Consider the following 19,754-nt stretch of genomic DNA (forward strand, 5'->3'; position numbering starts at 1 on the left):
TAAGTTAGGAAGGGGTGATTTAAGTTAGGACCCTAGATCAAGGCATATTGTGAAATTTTATTACAGAGCCAAGAGAAACATGGCCTGAAGAGAATAGCACTAGGGGATAGCCCTGGCTTCAAAGAGAACTTGACCCCATACAGATGCCAAGTACCTAGTTGGCATTTTAGGGGTTTATTTATTAGTTTTGCTGGGAAAATATCCCAATTATGTTTACTAACAGGGAAGAATTATTGCCCTGGTAGAAAGTGATAGGTGGCTCCTGGGGACATTAACCTAAGCTTTAAAATGGAGATAGGAATAAAGGGACAGAAGCACATCTTCCTGACATCTCAAGTCATCATTTAATCTACAAGCAAACCCTGCACACAGTACTAGAAGGGAAAAATGAGAAGACTCACCCTTCTCATTTGAACTTCAGAGGATTTTTTTTTTTTTAACTTTTTCAGAATAACTTGAGCTTTCATGAATTAGTATTAGATTAAGCACAGAAGGTTGGACTTTTCCATCAATCAAGATTGGAGAAATGAAGCATTGGCCAATAGGAAGAACTCTATAGAATATAGGGATCACTGCTATAGGAAACCCTTGGGGCTGAGCTAGAGCGTGCAAGGAAACACCACCCTGCACGGACCCCCTTGAGGGGCAGACCAGTTGGGGAGGGTACAGAGGAGTTACCCCTAGTATCAGTGGAATAGTCTGGAAAGCAGCCCCCTGGAACTTGCCAGATACCTGCCCTCTGGGGTGCTGGGGAGGGCTCTTCACTGTAAAGTGTCTCACTGGAGGAGCTCTGCTACAAAACTCCTAAGGGGGGTGCCAGTAGAATCTGCTGGCTGCTGGGGGCTCCTGGAACCATTCTGGGAACGTACCAGAGTCAGGAAGTAAAACCCTTTCATCCTGCAGTGTCTCTCCACCGTCCTCTACTGACAGAGCTCCAGGGTTAGCTGGCAAAGGGAAAATAGGAAATGGGCCAGACCATTTCACACAGTAGGTAAAAAGAGTGAATTTGGGATTTGAGAGGCAATAAATTGATAATTGGCACCGGCTCCATACAAGAAGCCCTGAAGGCAGAGCAAATACTTAGAATGCTCCCCAGTAGGCAGAATATTAATGGAAATACAGGCCCCCAAATGACTTATGGAAGAAGTCCCCTGATTTTTTTTTTATTATTGAATTTCAGGAGCTCTTTATATATTGTAGATACAGTTGCTTCCTATTGCAAATACTGCATATATTTTCTCCCAGTCTGTAGGTCTCCTTTTTATTCTCTAAACAGTATTTTGATGAGCAGATGTCTCCAGATTTTATAACCTGCCTGGAAACAATGTAATACAATACAGCAATATAGTACTTATTTACTTCTCCTTCATATTTTCCCCTACATGTTAGAATTATGATCTAAGCTTTTAAAACAAAAAGGACTCAAAATTCAATGACTTACAGCAGGTAAGAGTTTATTTCTCTTGTATGTAACTGTCTAGATATGTGAAAATGGGCTAATTGGCCTCAAAGATTGCTCCTATACCCTGTCATCCTATTTTCAGTTATTAGGAAGGAAGAAAGAAAGAAGCCAGGACACACAGCTTGGTATTTAAGGAGATTACTCAAATCAATGTCACTGCTGTGCCTTTGACCCAGATGTAGTCACGCATGGCCACATCTAGGCACAGGGAACGTTGGGAAATGTTGTCTCACGTGGCAGGGCAGTAACATGCCCAGGTAAAACCTGGGGGCGGGGGTGTAGGGGGGATTATAACTAAAAGGCAGAATGATTGGAAACTCAGGACATCCTGATACCCCTCAATGATATCTTTGAGGTGACACCTGGTTTTGTTTGCAAATACTCTGAATTTTTTTTTTTTTAATCTGTGGGTCTGTTTTGAATTCCTTCAAGGCTTTAAACTGTTATAATGGTAAAATTTAAAATGAGAGAATTACTTATTATCTTGTTGCAAGTTAACTACTTCTCTACACAAAGTATAGGGTTTGTTGGTTTGTTTTTCTTACGATAAGCCCAGGCATTTATAGATTTTTAATGCACTAACTCAATCATAGTAAATATCCCTCAAAGGTAAGTTGCCCTATCATTTGCATTGTCTTACCCATTTGAAATGGCACAATTTAAAATGCTTTTAGAATTGGAATTTATAGTTTGCTCAGTCCTTACACTATTGGCAGGAAGCAAGTAGCTGCTAATGTTTTCCTTTGTGTTTTATCTTGAAGGCATAACCAGTTTTTTTGGCTGAGTTGGTAGAGTTCGTTCCAAAGAGAACACAAATAGATTAAATGTGGATAAACATGTTTACCTGATACCCTTAAACCAAATTTTTAAAAATTGTTTTGCAACTGATAAAAATGAGATTGTTTGTAGATAATTAAACTAGATACCATTTTTGGCTAGAGCATCACTCCTGGAGTATTCAAAAGTCCATTCCAGCCTCAGTTACCCTTCTGTTGAATGCAACAAATACTTGTTTAGTGTTTACTGTGTGGCAAGCCTTGGGCATACAACAGTGAACAAGCCAGGCAAGGTCCTTGCTCTTCTGGAGCTGCCTTTCTGTCACTAGGGAACCCTGATCCCACCATAATCAAGCTGGTCACCCAGTCTCCAAAGCTCTTGCCAACTCACCTCCTCCAACCATAATGATACTCTCAGATCATGAGCATTGATTCCAACGTGTCCTTCTTTTGCTTTATCACTCCGAAATACACCTTTAATTCAATTAGAGTTGTCTGCCTAATTTCCCACTTCCTGTCACTGGCCTTTCTCGGAGAGCTGTGTTCTGTTCTGTAGAGACACTCTCTTGTCACCCTCCTCTGACTAAATAGAGATATGTTCTGTAGAGTTATCTTCTAAGGCGATGTGGTTATTTACAGTAGGTATTGCATGGATAATTACCAGAATTTCATAATTGGCCCAAAACTTCAGCCTGACTCAGAGTTCTTACCTCAGCAAGGGTTCGAGTGCCACATTTTTTTTGTACTTTGCAAAAATGTTGCTTCGAATAGTGATAAACTTGTGGCCCAGATGGTTTTATTTCTTCAGTCCTAAGGTCAGATTTAATGGTGTTCATCTGAGAAAGTGGCTCAACAGGCTTCCTTCACCCTGTTGGGTTCTGTATCCATGAGGTCAGAAAATAATGAGTCATACAAACCTACATTAGGGAGATTGTCTTCCTGCAAACTACTGGCAGCTGGAGTTGAAAATAGGGTTTAAAACTTCCACAGTATTGGCAGGTGGGAAAACACAGCTGGGCTATAATGCCACCTCCAATACCGATTCTTCCGCAAAGTATAAAGAAATAACCGAAGGTATTTTTCTTGCACATATTTCTTTTTTTTTTTTTTTTTAAGATTTTATTTATTTATTTGACAGAGAGAGACACAGCGAGAGGGAACACAAGCAGTGGGAGTGGGAGAGGGAGAAGCAGGCTTCCTGAGGAGCAGGGAGCCTGATGCGGGGCTCGATCCCAGGACCCCAAGATCATGACCTGAGCTGGTGGCAGACGCTTAACGACTGAGCTACCCAGGTGCCCCCTTGCACATATTTCTTACTTTTAAAAAGAGCATCAGATATTTTTAATGTAAATAGTACAGTTCCTTCAGATATTTTTATATAAATAAGAGTTGTGGTACTTAGAGAATGGACACAGGATGGGAAAAGGGGACTTTTGAGTAGCTGATGAGGAAACAAAAAAAAAGCGCTGGGAGTAGTCAAGGATAAATAATAATAAATAAATAAATAAATACCTTTGCTTAAAAAGCATACCAAGCAGAGATAGAAGAGTCGTCAACAGAGCTGACAGTATTTCATTTGCCAGAAAGGCCTAGAATCAAAATGAGAGGTGGGCTACGAACTGACTATGAGAATCAGTGCGCTTCTCCGACTATCTAAGAAGTGAAGGAGCCACGGGGAAAGGGGCCTTGAATGACAGATTCATTGTTGCAAATGCTCAGGACTGTTCTTAGAGCAGTCACCTGTGGGCTCTGAAAAAATGCAGGTACTTCCCTGTGTCAGTATTTTCTAATGTCCTTCCCCCCCTCCCGGTTATTATTGAAATATTGTGATACTTAGTTAACACGGCATAAAGGTATTGCTCTACTCGCTGGGTAGGCAAATGTCTTGTCATCTACCAAGCACCTATTTAAGGCTGTGTCAAAGAAGCCAGCACCCTCTTTTACATTGGAAAATATCTTAAGTGGTGACTATTAATAATGTCACTGTGAGATTTGAAACTTAGGCAGAATAGGAGCAAAAATACCGGGGTGGGGGGGGCAGAGGAAAGGGGATACATGAGTGCCCATTGTCAGCAAGATGAGATCAGAAGGAGGAACTGACAAATGCCCCCAGTTCCTTATTCTCCATTTAAGACCTCTTGGTTAGAGGCAACAGAATCCACCTCTTACTATCTTAAGCAAAGGACTTCATCGGAAGGGACTCACAGCCCTGAAGGAAGGCTCATGGACCAGACTTGAATGACAGTGGAAACCATGAAACTAGGGCAGTCAGGAAGGCCAAAAAGCTGAGAGATGACAACTGTCTTCAGCAGCAGCAGCAGCCTGAGCAGGATGCCATCTGCTGTTGCTGGATATCGCTGTCTGCTCCAGACTCACTGTCCTGAGGAAAGCATCCAACTGGCCAAGCCTGAGCCATCCCAGCCAACTGTCAGCAGATGGAGGATGGTCCACCTTGGCTCTCACAGTGGGAACGGTACACCAACTCCCCCCACAGTGGTGATTTCCCCTGCTGCTCTGAGAGCCGGATGCGGGACTACCTCCAAAATGGCACGTCCAGTATATTAGGGTCAGGAAAAGGAGGCTATGAAGGAGGCTAGACGTGCTGGTACAGGCTTGTGGCCTTAGGAGCAGCTAGCGGGAGACTGAGAGACTGTGATTTGTTTCCTGCTAGTAAACCGAAGTGGCCCAGAGGATTGGAGACTGCTGGCCCCAGTTCTCTTCAGCTCATTTTCTCTGTGGTTAGCCTCTGACCTCATCCTGAGAGAAATAACAGGGTGGTAGAGAAGCTGGCTAGAGGTGTAGCCTAGATTTTTAAAGCCCACTGCTAGAGCTAAAATGTCGGCTTGTGGATGTCTACCAAATACCCTTACACCCAGGGAGGCTATCAGCTAGGAGAGTCACTTCTCCTTCAGGAGAGTTAATCTGTTCTTGCTTTGTAAAGCATGCTATTTCTTTCCCACAGAAAGTCATGAACTTTCAATCATGCTGAAATCTGAATCTGGATATAGTCTTTCCTTCACTTAATTACTTTTCTGGGTTCGTGGACACAGGTGAATTTGAGGGGTAAAACTTAAGCCCCATAAATGAAATAATGGGAAGCGCTAGCATGAAGTTCAGGATGAGTTCTGGGTTAAAAGGGTTGAAACTGAGGGGACTTTTTAACAGTTTTTCTTTTTTCTTTTTTGTGATATAATTCCCAGACTATCCAATTCATCCATCTAAAGTGTGCGATTCAGTGTTTTTTTAGTATATTCATGGTTGTGCAACCAACACCACATTTTAATCTTTGAACATTTTCATAACCCCAAAAAGAAAACCTGTACCCATCATCAGCCACTCCCCATTTCTCCCCACACTCCCTTCCTACACCCTGAGGAACTAGTAACCCACTTTTTGTCTCGATGGATTTACCTCTTCTGGACATTTCATATAAATGGAATCACATGCTTATGTGGCCTTCTGTGTCTGGCTTCTTTTACTTAGCGTGTGTTCAAAAGCCATCCATGTCATAGTATGAATCCTTTCAATCCCCTTGAATACTCTCTCAAATGCTTACATGTCATATGGTAACTCCACGTTTAACATTTCAAGGAACTGCCAGACTGTCTTCCATGGCAGCTGTACCATTTCACTTTCCCACCAGCCATGTTCTCAACATCCTTGCCAGCACTTATCTTCATGATGATGGCCATCCTAGTGGGTGTGAACAGTCTTCGGAGTGTGGTTTTGATTTGCATTTCCCTCAATGGAAATGAGGTTGAGCATTTTTTTCATGAGCTTAGTGGCCATTTGTCTGTCTTCTTTGGTGAAATAATTCAAATTCAGATTCTTTGCCCGTTTTTGAATTGGATTATTTGTCCTTTTCTTATTGGGTTGCAAGAGTTCTTACTCTATTCTAAGTGCAGATCCCTTATCAGATGTGTGATTTTCAGGTATTTTCTCCCATCTTGTGGGTTGTCTTTTCACTTTCTTGTTGGTGTTCCTTGGCTCACAAAAGGCTTTCATTTTGATGAAGTCCTATTTATCTATTTCTCTTAATTTTTTCGTTTGTGCTTTTGGTGTCATATGTAAGGAGGCTTTGCCTAAACCAAGGTCATGACTATTTACTCTTATCTAGTCTTTTAAGAGTGTTAAAGTTTTAGCCCTTATATGTAGGTTTGTGCTTTGTTTATGGTGTGAAGAAGGGATTCTTTTTTTTTTTTTAAGATTTTATTTATTTATTTGAGAGAGAGAGAGCACATGAGAGGGGGGAGGACCAGAGGGAGAAGCAGACTCCCCGCTGAGCAGGGAGCCCGATGTGGGACTCGATCCCGGGACTCCAGGATCATGACCTGAGCCGAAGGCAGTCGCTTAACCAACTGAGCCACCCAGGCGCCCAAAGAAGGGATTCTTAATTGTTTTGATTAATAGCAATAATTGATGTTTGCTGGCAGCACCTAAAGAAAGAATAAATAATTAGATTTATTTTTTTCTCAGTCTGAACTACATTTCCAGGGGGTCACCCTCAACTTCTGTATTCTATTTCCCTTTAAATGTTTTAGGCTGTGGGGTATTAACATTATTATGGCTTTCAATGGATCTCGATTCATTGCTTGCATATGATGCACGAGGGCATTATTTAGAGTGGCAACCCTTACATAACCACTGTAAACTATTTATTTAGTTATGTTACATTCTGGACAAAATAATCTGTGCTGCCTGGAGTCGCATTTTAGGAGTTAGCAAGCTATTTTTGTGTAACAACTGTTATACCAATATCAAGAGAAAAACCAACTCATCACCCTTGCTGTTTGTTCCCTGAGCCCTAGACTATTAAATCTGGAGACAATCAAGTAATGAATGTGCTGAGGCGAACTTCTGGTGAAAAAAAATATATATCTTTGCCCTTGCAGGTGTAGCTGATTCTGATGTGATGAGGGTCAAGGCCAAGATTTGCCCATTACAGGGAGACTCCCGTGGCCAGAGTTGGTTTCTGAGATCTGTAGGAAGTTTGAATTTCAGCTGGAGTTTGACTCAAGGTGTAAGCCTGGATCTGGCTGTGCATTCAAAACAGATTTCCTCTCTTCATCTCTGCTTTCAGTCAGTTATGTCAGATGGCCCGGGCAACTGAGCTTGAATCCCCAGTTCCCTTACCAAAGTGTGTGATTTTCCCTTCCTGACAATTCTTTCACTTGCTCCCCCTGCCTCCTCCCGAGTCCAGATCCACATGAGCCCTGGCTCACTCATAAGTTCCCTGAGTCCAGGATCACCCTCTTTCCTTTCTGTGGCCTACGAAGCCAGATAGAGAGGAAATATTCAACAAGTCTTTCTCGATTATCTTCATTCCACCATATTTGCACAATTTTGCAACTGTCTTAATGGGATGCACCCTCCCCCAGAGTAGAAATGATTAACACATGAAAAAGAAGGCAGCCTTTCTCTTTCTGCCCACAAGCCTTGCAGGTGTGGGTGTAACTAAGTTAGTGCTACTTCAGACTGAGCTCATCTCTTAACAGTGGATGGGGGACGTAATGAAGCAAGGAATTATCTTACCAGGCTTCAGCTGTTGCTTGTGGAATAGATATTTCTGAAGGGAATCAGGGTCCACACTCTGGAATTCCTCCTCATCGGAAGTTGGAAATCTGTAACATCAGGACCTCACCCTCTGATCCTCACCTCTCGTGGAGCCTTCCTGCTCTCTCTGTCCTTAGCCCACTCCCATCACTCCTGTTTCTTAGCCTCCCTATTGTGAATCTGAGGACATTTTGATTCCTTTCTCGGATTGGCTATTAAAAGATGAAATCAAAACATCCTCAGGGTCAAAATGTCAAGACTAAAAGTTGTTCATGCTTAAACAATGAGACTAGAACATCTAATTCCGTTTTCGTCTATGTTTCTGGTTACTTGATCATAGCATTTTCCCTCCTTAAAACTTCTATTCCCTCCTCCCCCATTTTCCTGCCTTTCCCTGGTTTATCTCCCCTTTTTGTTCAGGACGTCTCAAGAATCATCTGTTCCAATGATCTTTCTCTGACACTTCCTGGCTGGGCTCAGTGTCCATCATCTTGTTCCCACAGCATCCTGTACCTTTTTTATTGTACCTAAAAAAGGTTATGTCAAAATCATCTAGGTATTCAGGCTGGCCTTGTCCACAAGACTATAAGGTCCTTAAGGCAAGAATGCCATTTTCTTAATCTTTGTATTTTCAGTGCCTAGCACAGTGGTTGACAAATAATAGAATCTCAGTATTTGTTGACATGGACGAATTTGAACTTACTGTAATATGAAATTAAATATGCTTGTTCTTTTATTTCCTAGAGAAGTTCTTAGGATACTAATGTAGACTTATACATACTTGGAGCTTTCCTGAGGTTGACCTTGGGCATGTTGAAGTAACAGAGATTATTATTAAATGATTTTTCATACCATAGAGTCATAGAAGAGGAAGATAAGTACCCATAATGTTAACGTACATTGTGCCAAAAGTGTGAACAGTGGTATGTTAAACTTAAGTTGGCCATGCCACAGCCAAAATTGTCCTGAGAGTATTGGCAGAGTGATTCTTGTTTAATGCAATGAAGTGTCATGAAACCCACTGAATAATAGGATCCCTTTTTGCCTTGTTTTCAAAACTCTCTGGTTTAGGTAGATTAAGAGATAATACTCAATGTTATTTCAACTTTAAGTATTTGTTTCACAAGTCTAACAGATTATTTTTCCATCTTTCTAGAATGTTTCAGACATTTAAAGAATGGTTTTGGTTGGAAAGATTCTGGCTTCCTCCAACAATTAAGTGGTCAGATCTTGAAGATCACGATGGACTCGTCTTCGTGAAACCCTCTCATTTGTACATGACAATCCCATATGCTTTTGGCTTGCTGATTATCAGACATTTCTTTGAAAAGTAAGTAGGATCTGTGTGTCTTTACTTGCCATGCCTCTTCTTTGCACCAACCCTGGAATACTGGAATCTTGGTATGAACTTTTAATAATCTGTTGTTCAGAGGGGGCCACTAACAGGCTACAGATTCCTGGGGGAGTTCATCAAATAGTATGTACACCAAATATGATCTAGAAGCTGAATAAATAAATATTAGGAACACAGTCTCCTCAAGTGTGTTAGTTTCACAGTGAAGAAAACTGAGATCAAGAGAAGTTAAGGAGCACAGAGCTTGTTAGCATCATTGACAGTGTGGGGACCCACTTCATCTTCCACATACCATGCTGTCTGACAAAGTATATACGTTCCCAGAAAGGCAATGCTAGTAGAGTCTGGGTCTAGGGGATCCATTATCATTTTAGAATGCCTATAAAAAAGCAAACAATGCCTCATTAAAGACCTAACTTAATATTTGCTTTATAGCATAGTTTATTTTAAAGGTTTATTGAAAGTTTTAATAGCAGCCCTTCAGTCCAAAGTATAAGGAAATCAAAGAAAAAAATACCAGTTTGCTTTCTCAGAAAAAGTAAACTTCTTTTCTTTTTTTAAACTTAATTAAAATAGATATTACTTCAACCTTTCTATTAAAACTGTACCTGTGTTATGATAACAGGAGATAAATGTTCATCTATAATCTCTGTAGTTGTCTCTATTTCAAAAAACTCTTATTAGCACATTAACTTTTTGGAGCAAAAAGAATATTTGAATGTCAGAGTTGGAAAAACTTAAGACAAAATTTGATAAAGATCATTTTGTCCAAGACTAACTGTAATGCAGATCATATGTTTATAACCATTTGCAGGGTCCTTATCTCAAGAGTTCATTTAACCAACTCTGTTTCATGGACTCTCCAAAAGGTTTTTGTGCAAATAACAACTTCTCTTGAGCCAACAATATGTTATTGCTATTGAGAGGAAGAGGAAGCCCCTGGATACCACTTAAACTCTAGCTGGGAACATTTGAAAATGGTCTTCCTTTTTGACCATTAATTCTACTTTTTAGTCACATGTTTGGATTTGTCAAAGATTGCATAAATAAAGTAGAATTTTGTCGCTGCACTTCCAAGTTAGCAAATCACTTTCTACTATCCTGAAATACTTGCCTCTCTTGCGTGGTGTGTGGTGATCCTTGAATTTGGCTCCCAGGTCCTCTACTTGTTTACACTGCAGATTGCCTACTTCTCGGTGGACAGCTCCATTTTTTATGTTATAACCAGGACAGTGAACTAGAAAACTCTTTTGGTTGCCAAAGCAGCACGGCTGTGGAAGACCAACTTGTTCTGTCTTGGCTGAGGACGCTCCAACAACAATCAGGAAGGAATCCAATCCTCTTGTAATTCCTAGGACCATTCTTGCTTCTTCCCAAGGGATTGAGCATACTCTATGTCATTTTTCCCATCTTCTTATGTAGCTTTAACTCCCAATAACTCAGCCTTAGCTTTTTCCATTCTGTGACACTACAGAAAACCATGTGTTGGTCCACTAGCCTCATATTTCTTTGAATGCAATAGAAGTAAGGAACATTTAACTGGGGAAGGAGATTATGCCTTTTGAAGCGTACATTTATATCTTTTTCAAGGTTTCTATATCATTTGCATTAGACTAAGCCACATATGTCATAAATAAAATATTAGTTACACCTTGCATTTGAGTAGAGACTTATAGTTTAAGAAGTATATAAAATCACAAGTGATATGATCTCAGTCAAGAAAATAAGAGGTAAGTGATCTGGCCTACATCACACGGTTAGTATTCAAGGGATAGATTTGGGGCTTGAACCGACATGCCATGATACCAGGCTCCGGGGTGTTGGTTTTTTATTCTCTCGTTATATCAGTACTTCTTGGACTTTCATAGTGAAATACTCCTGATAGCAGACAAGAGTTAACTAATGTCTCTTGGGAATATAGAAAACATAGCTTAAAGAAGTCTAGCGAATGTATAATTTTCTGAACTCTCTTAAAAATTCATGTAAATTTGACACTGTGTTTCAGCATATCCTATGATATATTTATCACAAGAAAGCTTTCTTCTTTTGTCCTAGACTCTGTTTATACTACAGTTTCTCATTCTATGAAGTGACCAGTAGTTGTGATTTGGCTGGCTCATTTTTATCCTTTAGTATTAGCCATGAGCCATTTAAGATCAGGAAGTGATGTCTCTTCCTAGAAAAGCAATTTCAGAGAGACAGAATTGATAAAGAACGAAGTAGATCATTTGAAAGTGACTGACATTTGCTTTGTATTTAGGACTACTTTTCCTTATAAATTTTGTGACATATATGTGTATATATATGTATGTTGTTGTTGTTGGCTGGGGTGGGTAGGGGGAGTCTAGAATAGCACTTTCTAACTAGTTTATCTGGACTCTTCTATGCATTCTTTTATATGTCTGAAGTATGACTGAATGGGATCTAAGCCACTCAGATTTAGATACTTGTGGAATAAACACATTATCTCGGAGTAAATTATGGTCCCAGAATGGCTCAAGGCAAGGGTGGAGGTGGTAAAATCAAAAGGTGATCTTTTTTCTTTTATTTAGTTGTGCAATGAATACATTCGACCATTTCTACCATTTCCACTGAGCAACATAAGCGCATGATGGAATGATATGTCCTCATTCCGCAAAGAAGCGAAGGTGGAATGACCCATCTGTAGCAATTTACAAGAGTTGAAAAGGGTTGTTACTAACTGTCCTAAATTGAAATAGTCTCAAAATATGCATATTAGACTTAAATGTTATCTGAGACTTACATTGCTCCAAATACTTTGTTCTTTCATATAACACTCCCTGCTTAAACTCTGTTCAAAGAGCCTTTTAATCCTTAGGAACTGGGAATCGATCTTATGTCAGTGGGTTATTGTTTGTGTTTAGAAGTATTTAAACTTCACATGCTTAATATCTGCCTAGGGCTGCCTTCTTTTTATTCTATAAAAGAATATTGGAAAAAAGGGAGGGGGGTCTGGGATTGTTAGGCTTTTGGCTCACAAGTAACTGATGAAGTGCTAGATGAAGAGGGGGTTGTCTGGGTGTCTGAATGGGGCCATCTGAAGGCTCAGTTCTGCAATAGTAGCAAACCTAAGAGACTCATTCCTTGGTAAGTAACCTAACTTTGAACCATTTACATGGGAGCAGAAGTTCACATTCTTTTTTCTTCCTCTTGGACATTTTTTTTTTTTATAATCCATATCCATAAAATGAAAGTTCAGGCAAGTTAATCTCTAAGGTCCTTCTAGACTTAAGACCTGTCATTTCCCTTCTTTTTTCAGTTCAGTTTATCAAATATTTATTATACTCCTTTCTTTTCTCCTTTTTCAAAACAGATTTTTAAATTAAGTACATATTCATAATTATTTACACTTACATTAGATGAAGTGATTGATTTTCCTGATTTATTTGAAAAGGAAGGATAATGCTGAACTAGAAAACTATATTTATATACTTCCCGTATTTCATCAAAAATGTTATTTCTGTCTTTGAAGCCTGGGCATCTTAACAAACAAGACCACATTTCTCTTTCTTGTTTAAATTAATGATTTTAATATAGATGCGTTTCCTCATTTCAGCAAGTATGCTATGGATATGTATATTTACCCATTGTGTATACTGATCCATATACTAGTCTACCACATGATCCTCTAGAGGGGAATATTATACTTTCCCTGGCTTTGAGGTTGGTTGTATTCCCTTACTTCAAAAGTCTTTTTGGCTCAATTCCTCTTTGCTTTTTAAAATTTTCCTTATTTTTTGATTTCTGATATTTGAGAGAGCATTGAGTGAATATGACTGAGCACATCACCGTATTAAAGCATTTTGTATTTGTGTTATTCTATTAGTAAGAACAATGAGTGTTTCCCCAATGAAAATTTTCAACTAGTGAGTTTGATAAATGAAGCAATTTCATTATTTATCCAAAAGCTTGCCAAATATGTTTTTTGAGATTTTGTTAGTTTTAAGGACATATTAATTTTTGTTTGGTTTGGACATTTTATGCAGAGGGGAATTAATTAATCATAATCCTCAAATCATAGCATGCTCTCTTCAGTCTGCATAAGACCTCTTTTTGATAGATTTGAATTAACTTTTTCATTAATTACCTTTTATCCCCATTTCTTCGTCACATTCCTGCCTGCTGGGTTCTAATGTATCTGATGGTTTTTTATTTGTATGACCCAGTAAAACATGTGCATAAACATAAAATGCATGTATTGTTAGTTGACATAAATAGTGTGGCCATAAAACCTTATTCTGTTTCTTCTTTTTTTAAATGCAGCCCTATGTTTTATGATCTATCACATTGCTCTATGTACATCTGGTGCATACTTAGTTTGTTTTTATATGTCTCTGAAATGTATGGGCCATTTCCAGGGAAACTTAGTCCATCTGGAAGTTGGATTGACTTATATATGTTATCAAATTATTTTAGAAAAAATTTTATTCAACTCCCATGGTTATAAAAAAATGAAGGGCTAAATGATCATTCATAACTGAAATTTCTGGCATTTAATTAAACACAGAAACCTCTAAGTAAGTACTAAAATAGACTGACCTGGCAGAAGATAGAGCTTTTGTTAGAACTGGAGAAAGAATAGAGTCATATCATTATTTTTTTTAATCAGCTTTAGGGGTGCCTGGGTAATGCAGTAGGTTAAGCTTCCAACTCTTGGAATCTCAGGGTCTTGAGATCTTATGATCTCAAGGTCATGAGCTCAAGCCCTGCGTTGGGCTCCAAGCTCAGCATGGACTCTGCTTAGGTTTCTCTCTCCCTCTCTCTTTGCCTGCCCCCCTGCCCCCACCTTGTGCACTCTCTCTCTTTCTCTCTAAAATAAATAAGCAAATCTTCTAAAAAATCAGCTTTATTGAGATATGATTTACATACAATAAAGTTCACCCAAAATTTAATGCATTTTGACAACTATACAGTGGTGTAACCATCACCACAATTATGATGTAGAAGATTTCCATCAGCTGAGAAACTCTCCTGTACCCTGTATGGTTCATCCTCTCCCTACCTACTAGCTCTTTGAAATCACTGATATGCTTTCTGTCAGCCTAATTTGCCTTTTTGATTTCTACAGATGGAATCATTAGATCACAGTCTTTTGTGTCTGGCTTCTTTCACTTAACATAATACATTGGAGATTGTTTTCATGTAGTTTTATGTATCCGTGATTCCTTGTCATTGCTGGGTAGTCTTTCAACATATTGACATACCACAATTTATTTATGTTTAGTTGTTGGAAATTTGGATTGTTTACAGTTTTTAGCTATTATGAATAAAGCTGCTATGAATATTTGAGTACAAGAATTTGTATGGACACATGCTTTTATTTCCCTTGGTAAATTGCTGAAGTGTTTGCTCTTCAAAAGACATTGTTAATGTATGCATACCCATACAATGAATTATTATTCAGTAATAAAAAGGAATGCACTCCAAATACATCCAAAAACATGAATGGACCTCAAAAACATTAAGCTAGTGAAAGGAGCCAGACACAAGCAACCACCTATTATTGTATGATTCCATTATATTAAATATCCTAAAAAGACAAAGCTATAAAGACAGAAAATAGGTTAGTGATTGCCTGGGGCAGGGGTGGGAGGGAACGGAATTAACAGTAAATATGCATGAGGGATTATATTGAAATGATGAAAATCTTCTAAAGTTGATTTGTGGTGATGATTCTACAACTTGGTAATTTTACTTAAAAAAAAATCACTGAATAGTATACTTGGAAAAGGTGAATTATATGATATGCAAAAATGCCTATGTGGTTATTTTTTAAAATATAAATAAAATAAAAATACAAACCACAGACTGGGAGAAAATATATGCAAAACATATATCTGATGAGGGACTTAAATTCAGAATATATAAAGAACTCTTTAACTCAATAATAAACAAAGAAATAACTTGATTTTTAAAATGGGCAAAAGACTTGAATAGATAATTCACCAAAAATTTACAAATGGCAAGTAAACACATGAAAAGGTGTCCAACATCATTAGTCATTAGCAAAATGCAAATTAAAACCACTACACCCTGGAAATTAACAAAAATGTCAGAGTAAGGACCTCCAAAAATTCTCTATTCCCTAAAAACAATCAGAAAACTAGCAAAAATTGTCAAAATCAACTTTTCAGAATTCAGAATTAACCAAAGGTTAGCAGCAATTCAGGGATTGTTATTTAAGAAAAACAGCTGACTCTTGGAAAGAAGAACAAGCTTTGTGACTTTTTTTTTTTTTTTTTAAGATTTTATTTATTTTTTGACAGAGAGAAACACAGCAAAAGAGGGAACACAAGCAGGGGGAGCGGGAGAGGGAGAAGCAGGCTTCCCGCCGAGCAGGGAGCCTGATGTGGGGCTCGATCCCAGGACCCTGGGATCATGACCTGAGCTGAAGGCAGACGCTTAACCGTCTGAGCCACCCAGGCACCCCGCTTTGTGACATTTTAACTTGCCCTATTCCTATCCTGCCCTGTCCACCTCTGTGATAGCCTTGAAAACCCAATAGCCCGTAATTTCAGTGGAAACCAGTATCCTGGCAGCCATTGAAGGGAGCAGAACAGAGCATCACTACTAGGGAAATAACATTATCTGACCTCTCTTGTGGTTCCCTAGAAGGCAGTCATTCTAAGTCTGTCTTTATTTGACCTGAGTCAGAAAAGCCTTTTCCCTGAAGGTGCTTGTCTAAAACAAGTAGAGGCAATTGACTAACTTTGGAACTACCTGAGGTTGTTAATAACAATTGGGACAAACAATAGACTAACCAAAACACTTAAAAAGAAAAACTGGAAAATAAGATGTCTACAGCAGACTTTGAAAAGCTCAGACATATTCTTGGAAACCAGAGGACACTTGAATTTGTAGAGCTTTGGGTATGCCCAGGGCTCTCCACATGCCCAGAAAAGATATGAGAAGACCCTTAGCTCTCACCTCTAGATGATCTTGAGGCTCTGAGCAAAGAAGTGAAAGCTAAGGCAAAGTTGGCAGCTGCCTAGCTGAATGTTGAAGGGGTGCCCCAAAATGTATGCAGAGCTCCTTGGCAAAGACTGGGAGATTTATTGGTTTCAGGCATTTAAGGAAATCTCTGTCTAGTCATTAGGTGACAGTTAAGCTAATCCAGTAGAGACTCCAGTGCCCAAATATGACAGAGAATACAGACTTCATAGATCATTTCAAACAAGGAATGAAACAAACAAATGGACAATGATAATAAACCACAAAACCAACAAACTCTGAGAGGGATAATCCGATTCCCAGAGTTGCCACATTATATTATTAAACATGTCCAAGTTTCAACACAATTATAAGGCATGTAAAGAAACAAGAAAATACAAGGAAAAAGTAATCCCCTTTTTGTAAGTAAAATGTCCCTTACAAAACCTAGATGTTAGCCTTATAAGATAAAGACTTTATTTTTAATTAATTAATTCATTTATTATTATTATCACTATTGTTATCATTTAGAGAGAGAGTGTGTGAGCAGGAAAGGTGCAAAGGGAGAGGGAGAAAGAGAGAATCCCAAGCAGACTCCATGCACAGCATGGCCCTATGCTGGGCTCAATCTCACAACCCTGAGATCATGACCCAAGCTGAAATAAAGAATTGGACACTTAAGTGACTGAGCCACCTAGGTGTCCCTAGATAATGACTTTAAATCAGCTATTTTAAACATGTTCAAAGAACTAGAGAAAAGCCTGTTTAAGACCTAAAGGAAAGAATGAGAACAATGTCTCACCAAATCAAGACTATAAAAAGATTGTAATTAGACATATAGTCATATATAGGGATGATTTTTTAAATTTTGAAATTATAGAAAATATTATCTTAATAAAAATTTGGAACTTAAAAAAAAAGAAAGAAATTATAAAAGAAATCAAAGAGAAATTTTGGAGTTGTAAAGTACAGTGACTCATGACAAACTCACTAAAGGTGCCCAACAGCATATTTGAGCAAGTAGAAGAGTTAACAGTCTGAGGAAGAGAAAAAAAAAGTAAAAAAAGAATGAAAGAAAACAAAGAGCCTGAGAGACCTGTGGTATAGCATGAAGCCTAACAACATATGCATAATGGGAGTTCCAGAAGAAGAGGAGAAAATGAGTAGGATAGAAAGTACTTGAAGAAATACATGGCCAGAAATGTACTCAAATTTGATGACAAACATTAATCTACACATCCAAGAAGCTAAACAAATTCCAAGTAGGATAAATTTAAAGATCCACACCTAGATGCATCACAAAGTGTTCAAAGACAAAAGCAACAAATCTTGAAAGCTAGAGAGAAGCATCTATCACATATAAGAGACCTTCAATAAGATTAAGAGTTGATTTCTTATCAGCAATCATAGAGGCCAAAGGTAGTGGGAAGACATATAAAAAGTGCTTAAAAAAAAAAAACAACTGGGCGCCTGGGTGGCTCAGTTGGTTAAGCGACTGCCTTCGGCTCAGGTCATGATCCTGGAGTCCCTGGATCGAGTCCCGCATCGGGCTCCCTGCTTGGCAGGGAGCCTGCTTCTGCCTCTGACCCTCCCCCCTCTCATGTGCTCTCTCTCTCTCATTCTGTCTCAAATAAATAAATAAAATCTTTAAAAAAAAAAAAAACCTGTCAACTGAGAAAAACTATCTTTTAAAATGAAAGAGAAATTAAGACATTTCCTGATGAACAAAAACTGAAAGAATTTGTTGCTTCCAGAGCCATCCCACAAGAATATTAAAGGAAATCCTTCAGACTGAAATTAGAGGACACAAGACAATAACTTGAATCCATATGAAGAAATAAAAAGCACCACCAGTAAAGTCACCTACATAAGAAATAAAAAGAAAGTATACACACAGTTTTTGTTTGTAACACATTTTTTCTCCTATCTGATTTAAAAGCCAACTACATCAAACAGTAATCATAAATCTGTGTTGATGAAAACATAATTTATAAATATATGATTTGTATGATTAATAGCACAGAAAGGGGAGGTAATGAAGTTTTTGTATATTGCTGATATTATTTTGGTATTAATCTGAACTAGGATGTTATGAATGAAGATGTTAATTATAATACTTAGCTAACCACTAAGAAAATTATTTTAAAAGAAGAATATTTTGGGGCACTTGGGTACCTCAGTCAGTTGAGCATCTAACTCTTGATTTTGGCTCAGGTCATGATCTCATGAGATCAAGCCCTTAGGCTCCATGCTTAGTGTGGGGAGTCTGATTGAGATTCCTTCACTTTCTCCCTCTCCCCCTGCCCCTCCTCCTGCTGGTGCTCTCTCTGTCTCTCTAAAATAAATAAATAAATCTTAAAAAGAAAGGTAAAAGAAGAATATTTTAAGGAAGAGAGAGAATTAAAAAGCTACACTAGACAATATCTCTTTAACACAAAAGAAGGTAACTTATTGAAGAATAGAGAAATAACAAAGACATAAGATATATAGAAAACAAATAACAAAACTGCAGACATAAATCCTATTTTATCAGTAATTAAATGTAGCTTTCATGAATGTAAATAGATTAAATATTCCAACTGAAAGGCATAGATAGGAGAGATGAATACAAATACATGATCTGGGATGCCTGGGTGGCTCAGTTGGTTAAGTGTCTGACTTTTGATTTTGGTTCAGGTCAAGATCTCAGGGTTGTGAGATCAAGCCCTGCATCAGGCTCCGTGCTCAGCACAGAGTCTGCTTGTCCTTCTCCCTCTGCTCCTTCCTTCCCCCACTCTCTCTCAAATAAATAAATAAAATATTTTTTAAAATACATGATCCAACTATATGCTTTCTATAAGAAACACACTTGAGGTTCAAAGACATAAATAGGTTGACAGTAAAAGTATGGGAAAAGATATACCAAGCAAACGGTAACCAAAAAAGAACCGGAGTGGCTATATACTAATGCCAGGCAATTTAGACGTTCATAGACTTTTAAACTGTTACTGGAAATGAGAACATTTTATAATATAAAAGGGTAAATCTATCAAGATGATATAATAATTATAAACATATATGTACCTAACAACAAAGCTCCAAAATGCATGAAGCAAAAACTGACAGAATTGAAGGGAGAAATAGACAACTCAACAAAGAGTTGTAGATGTGAATATCTCACTTTCAGTAATGGATACTTAGGGGGGATTAATAAGGAAATAGAAGACTTGATCAGCACTATAAACCAAGTAGACATAACGGTCATCTTTAGAACATAGCACCCAATGACAACAGAAGACACATTCTTCTCATATGCACAAGGAACATTCTCCAGGACAGACCATATGTTAGGCCATAAGACAAGTCTCAAAAAGCATAAAGAAATGGAAATCATACCAAGTGTGTTTTCCAATCACAATGAAATAAAATTAAAATTCAGTAACACACAGAAATTGGGAAATGAGCAAATACGTGGCAATTGAACAGCATACCTCTAAATAACCAATGGGTCAGAGGAGGAATCACCGTAAATTAGAAAATACTTTGAGATGAATGACAAAGAAAACACAATATCAAAACTTATGAGATACAGCCACATAGTGCTCTGAAGGAAATTTAGAGCATCAAACACCTATATTAAAAAAGAAGATCTCAAATCAATAAACTTCTACCTTCAGAA

At 38.3% G+C, this 19,754-nt stretch overlaps 1 protein-coding gene across 1 annotated transcript in view; it reads left to right on the plus strand.

Annotated features, from left to right (window-relative positions):
- The window catches only part of CERS3 (ceramide synthase 3), a 101,452-nt gene that overhangs the window by 16,762 nt on the left and 64,936 nt on the right, over positions 1–19,754 (plus strand). The window contains exon 3 of the mRNA XM_035024021.1: positions 8,948–9,121. Within this exon, the coding sequence (XP_034879912.1) occupies positions 8,949–9,121 (173 nt within the window). The 5' untranslated portion in view covers position 8,948. The remainder of the gene's footprint in view (positions 1–8,947; positions 9,122–19,754) is intronic.

This window comes from Mirounga leonina, unplaced genomic scaffold (assembly GCF_011800145.1).
Source record: "Mirounga leonina isolate KUSES-001 unplaced genomic scaffold, KU_Mleo_1.0 Mir_178, whole genome shotgun sequence".
Taxonomy (NCBI): domain Eukaryota; kingdom Metazoa; phylum Chordata; class Mammalia; order Carnivora; family Phocidae; genus Mirounga; species Mirounga leonina.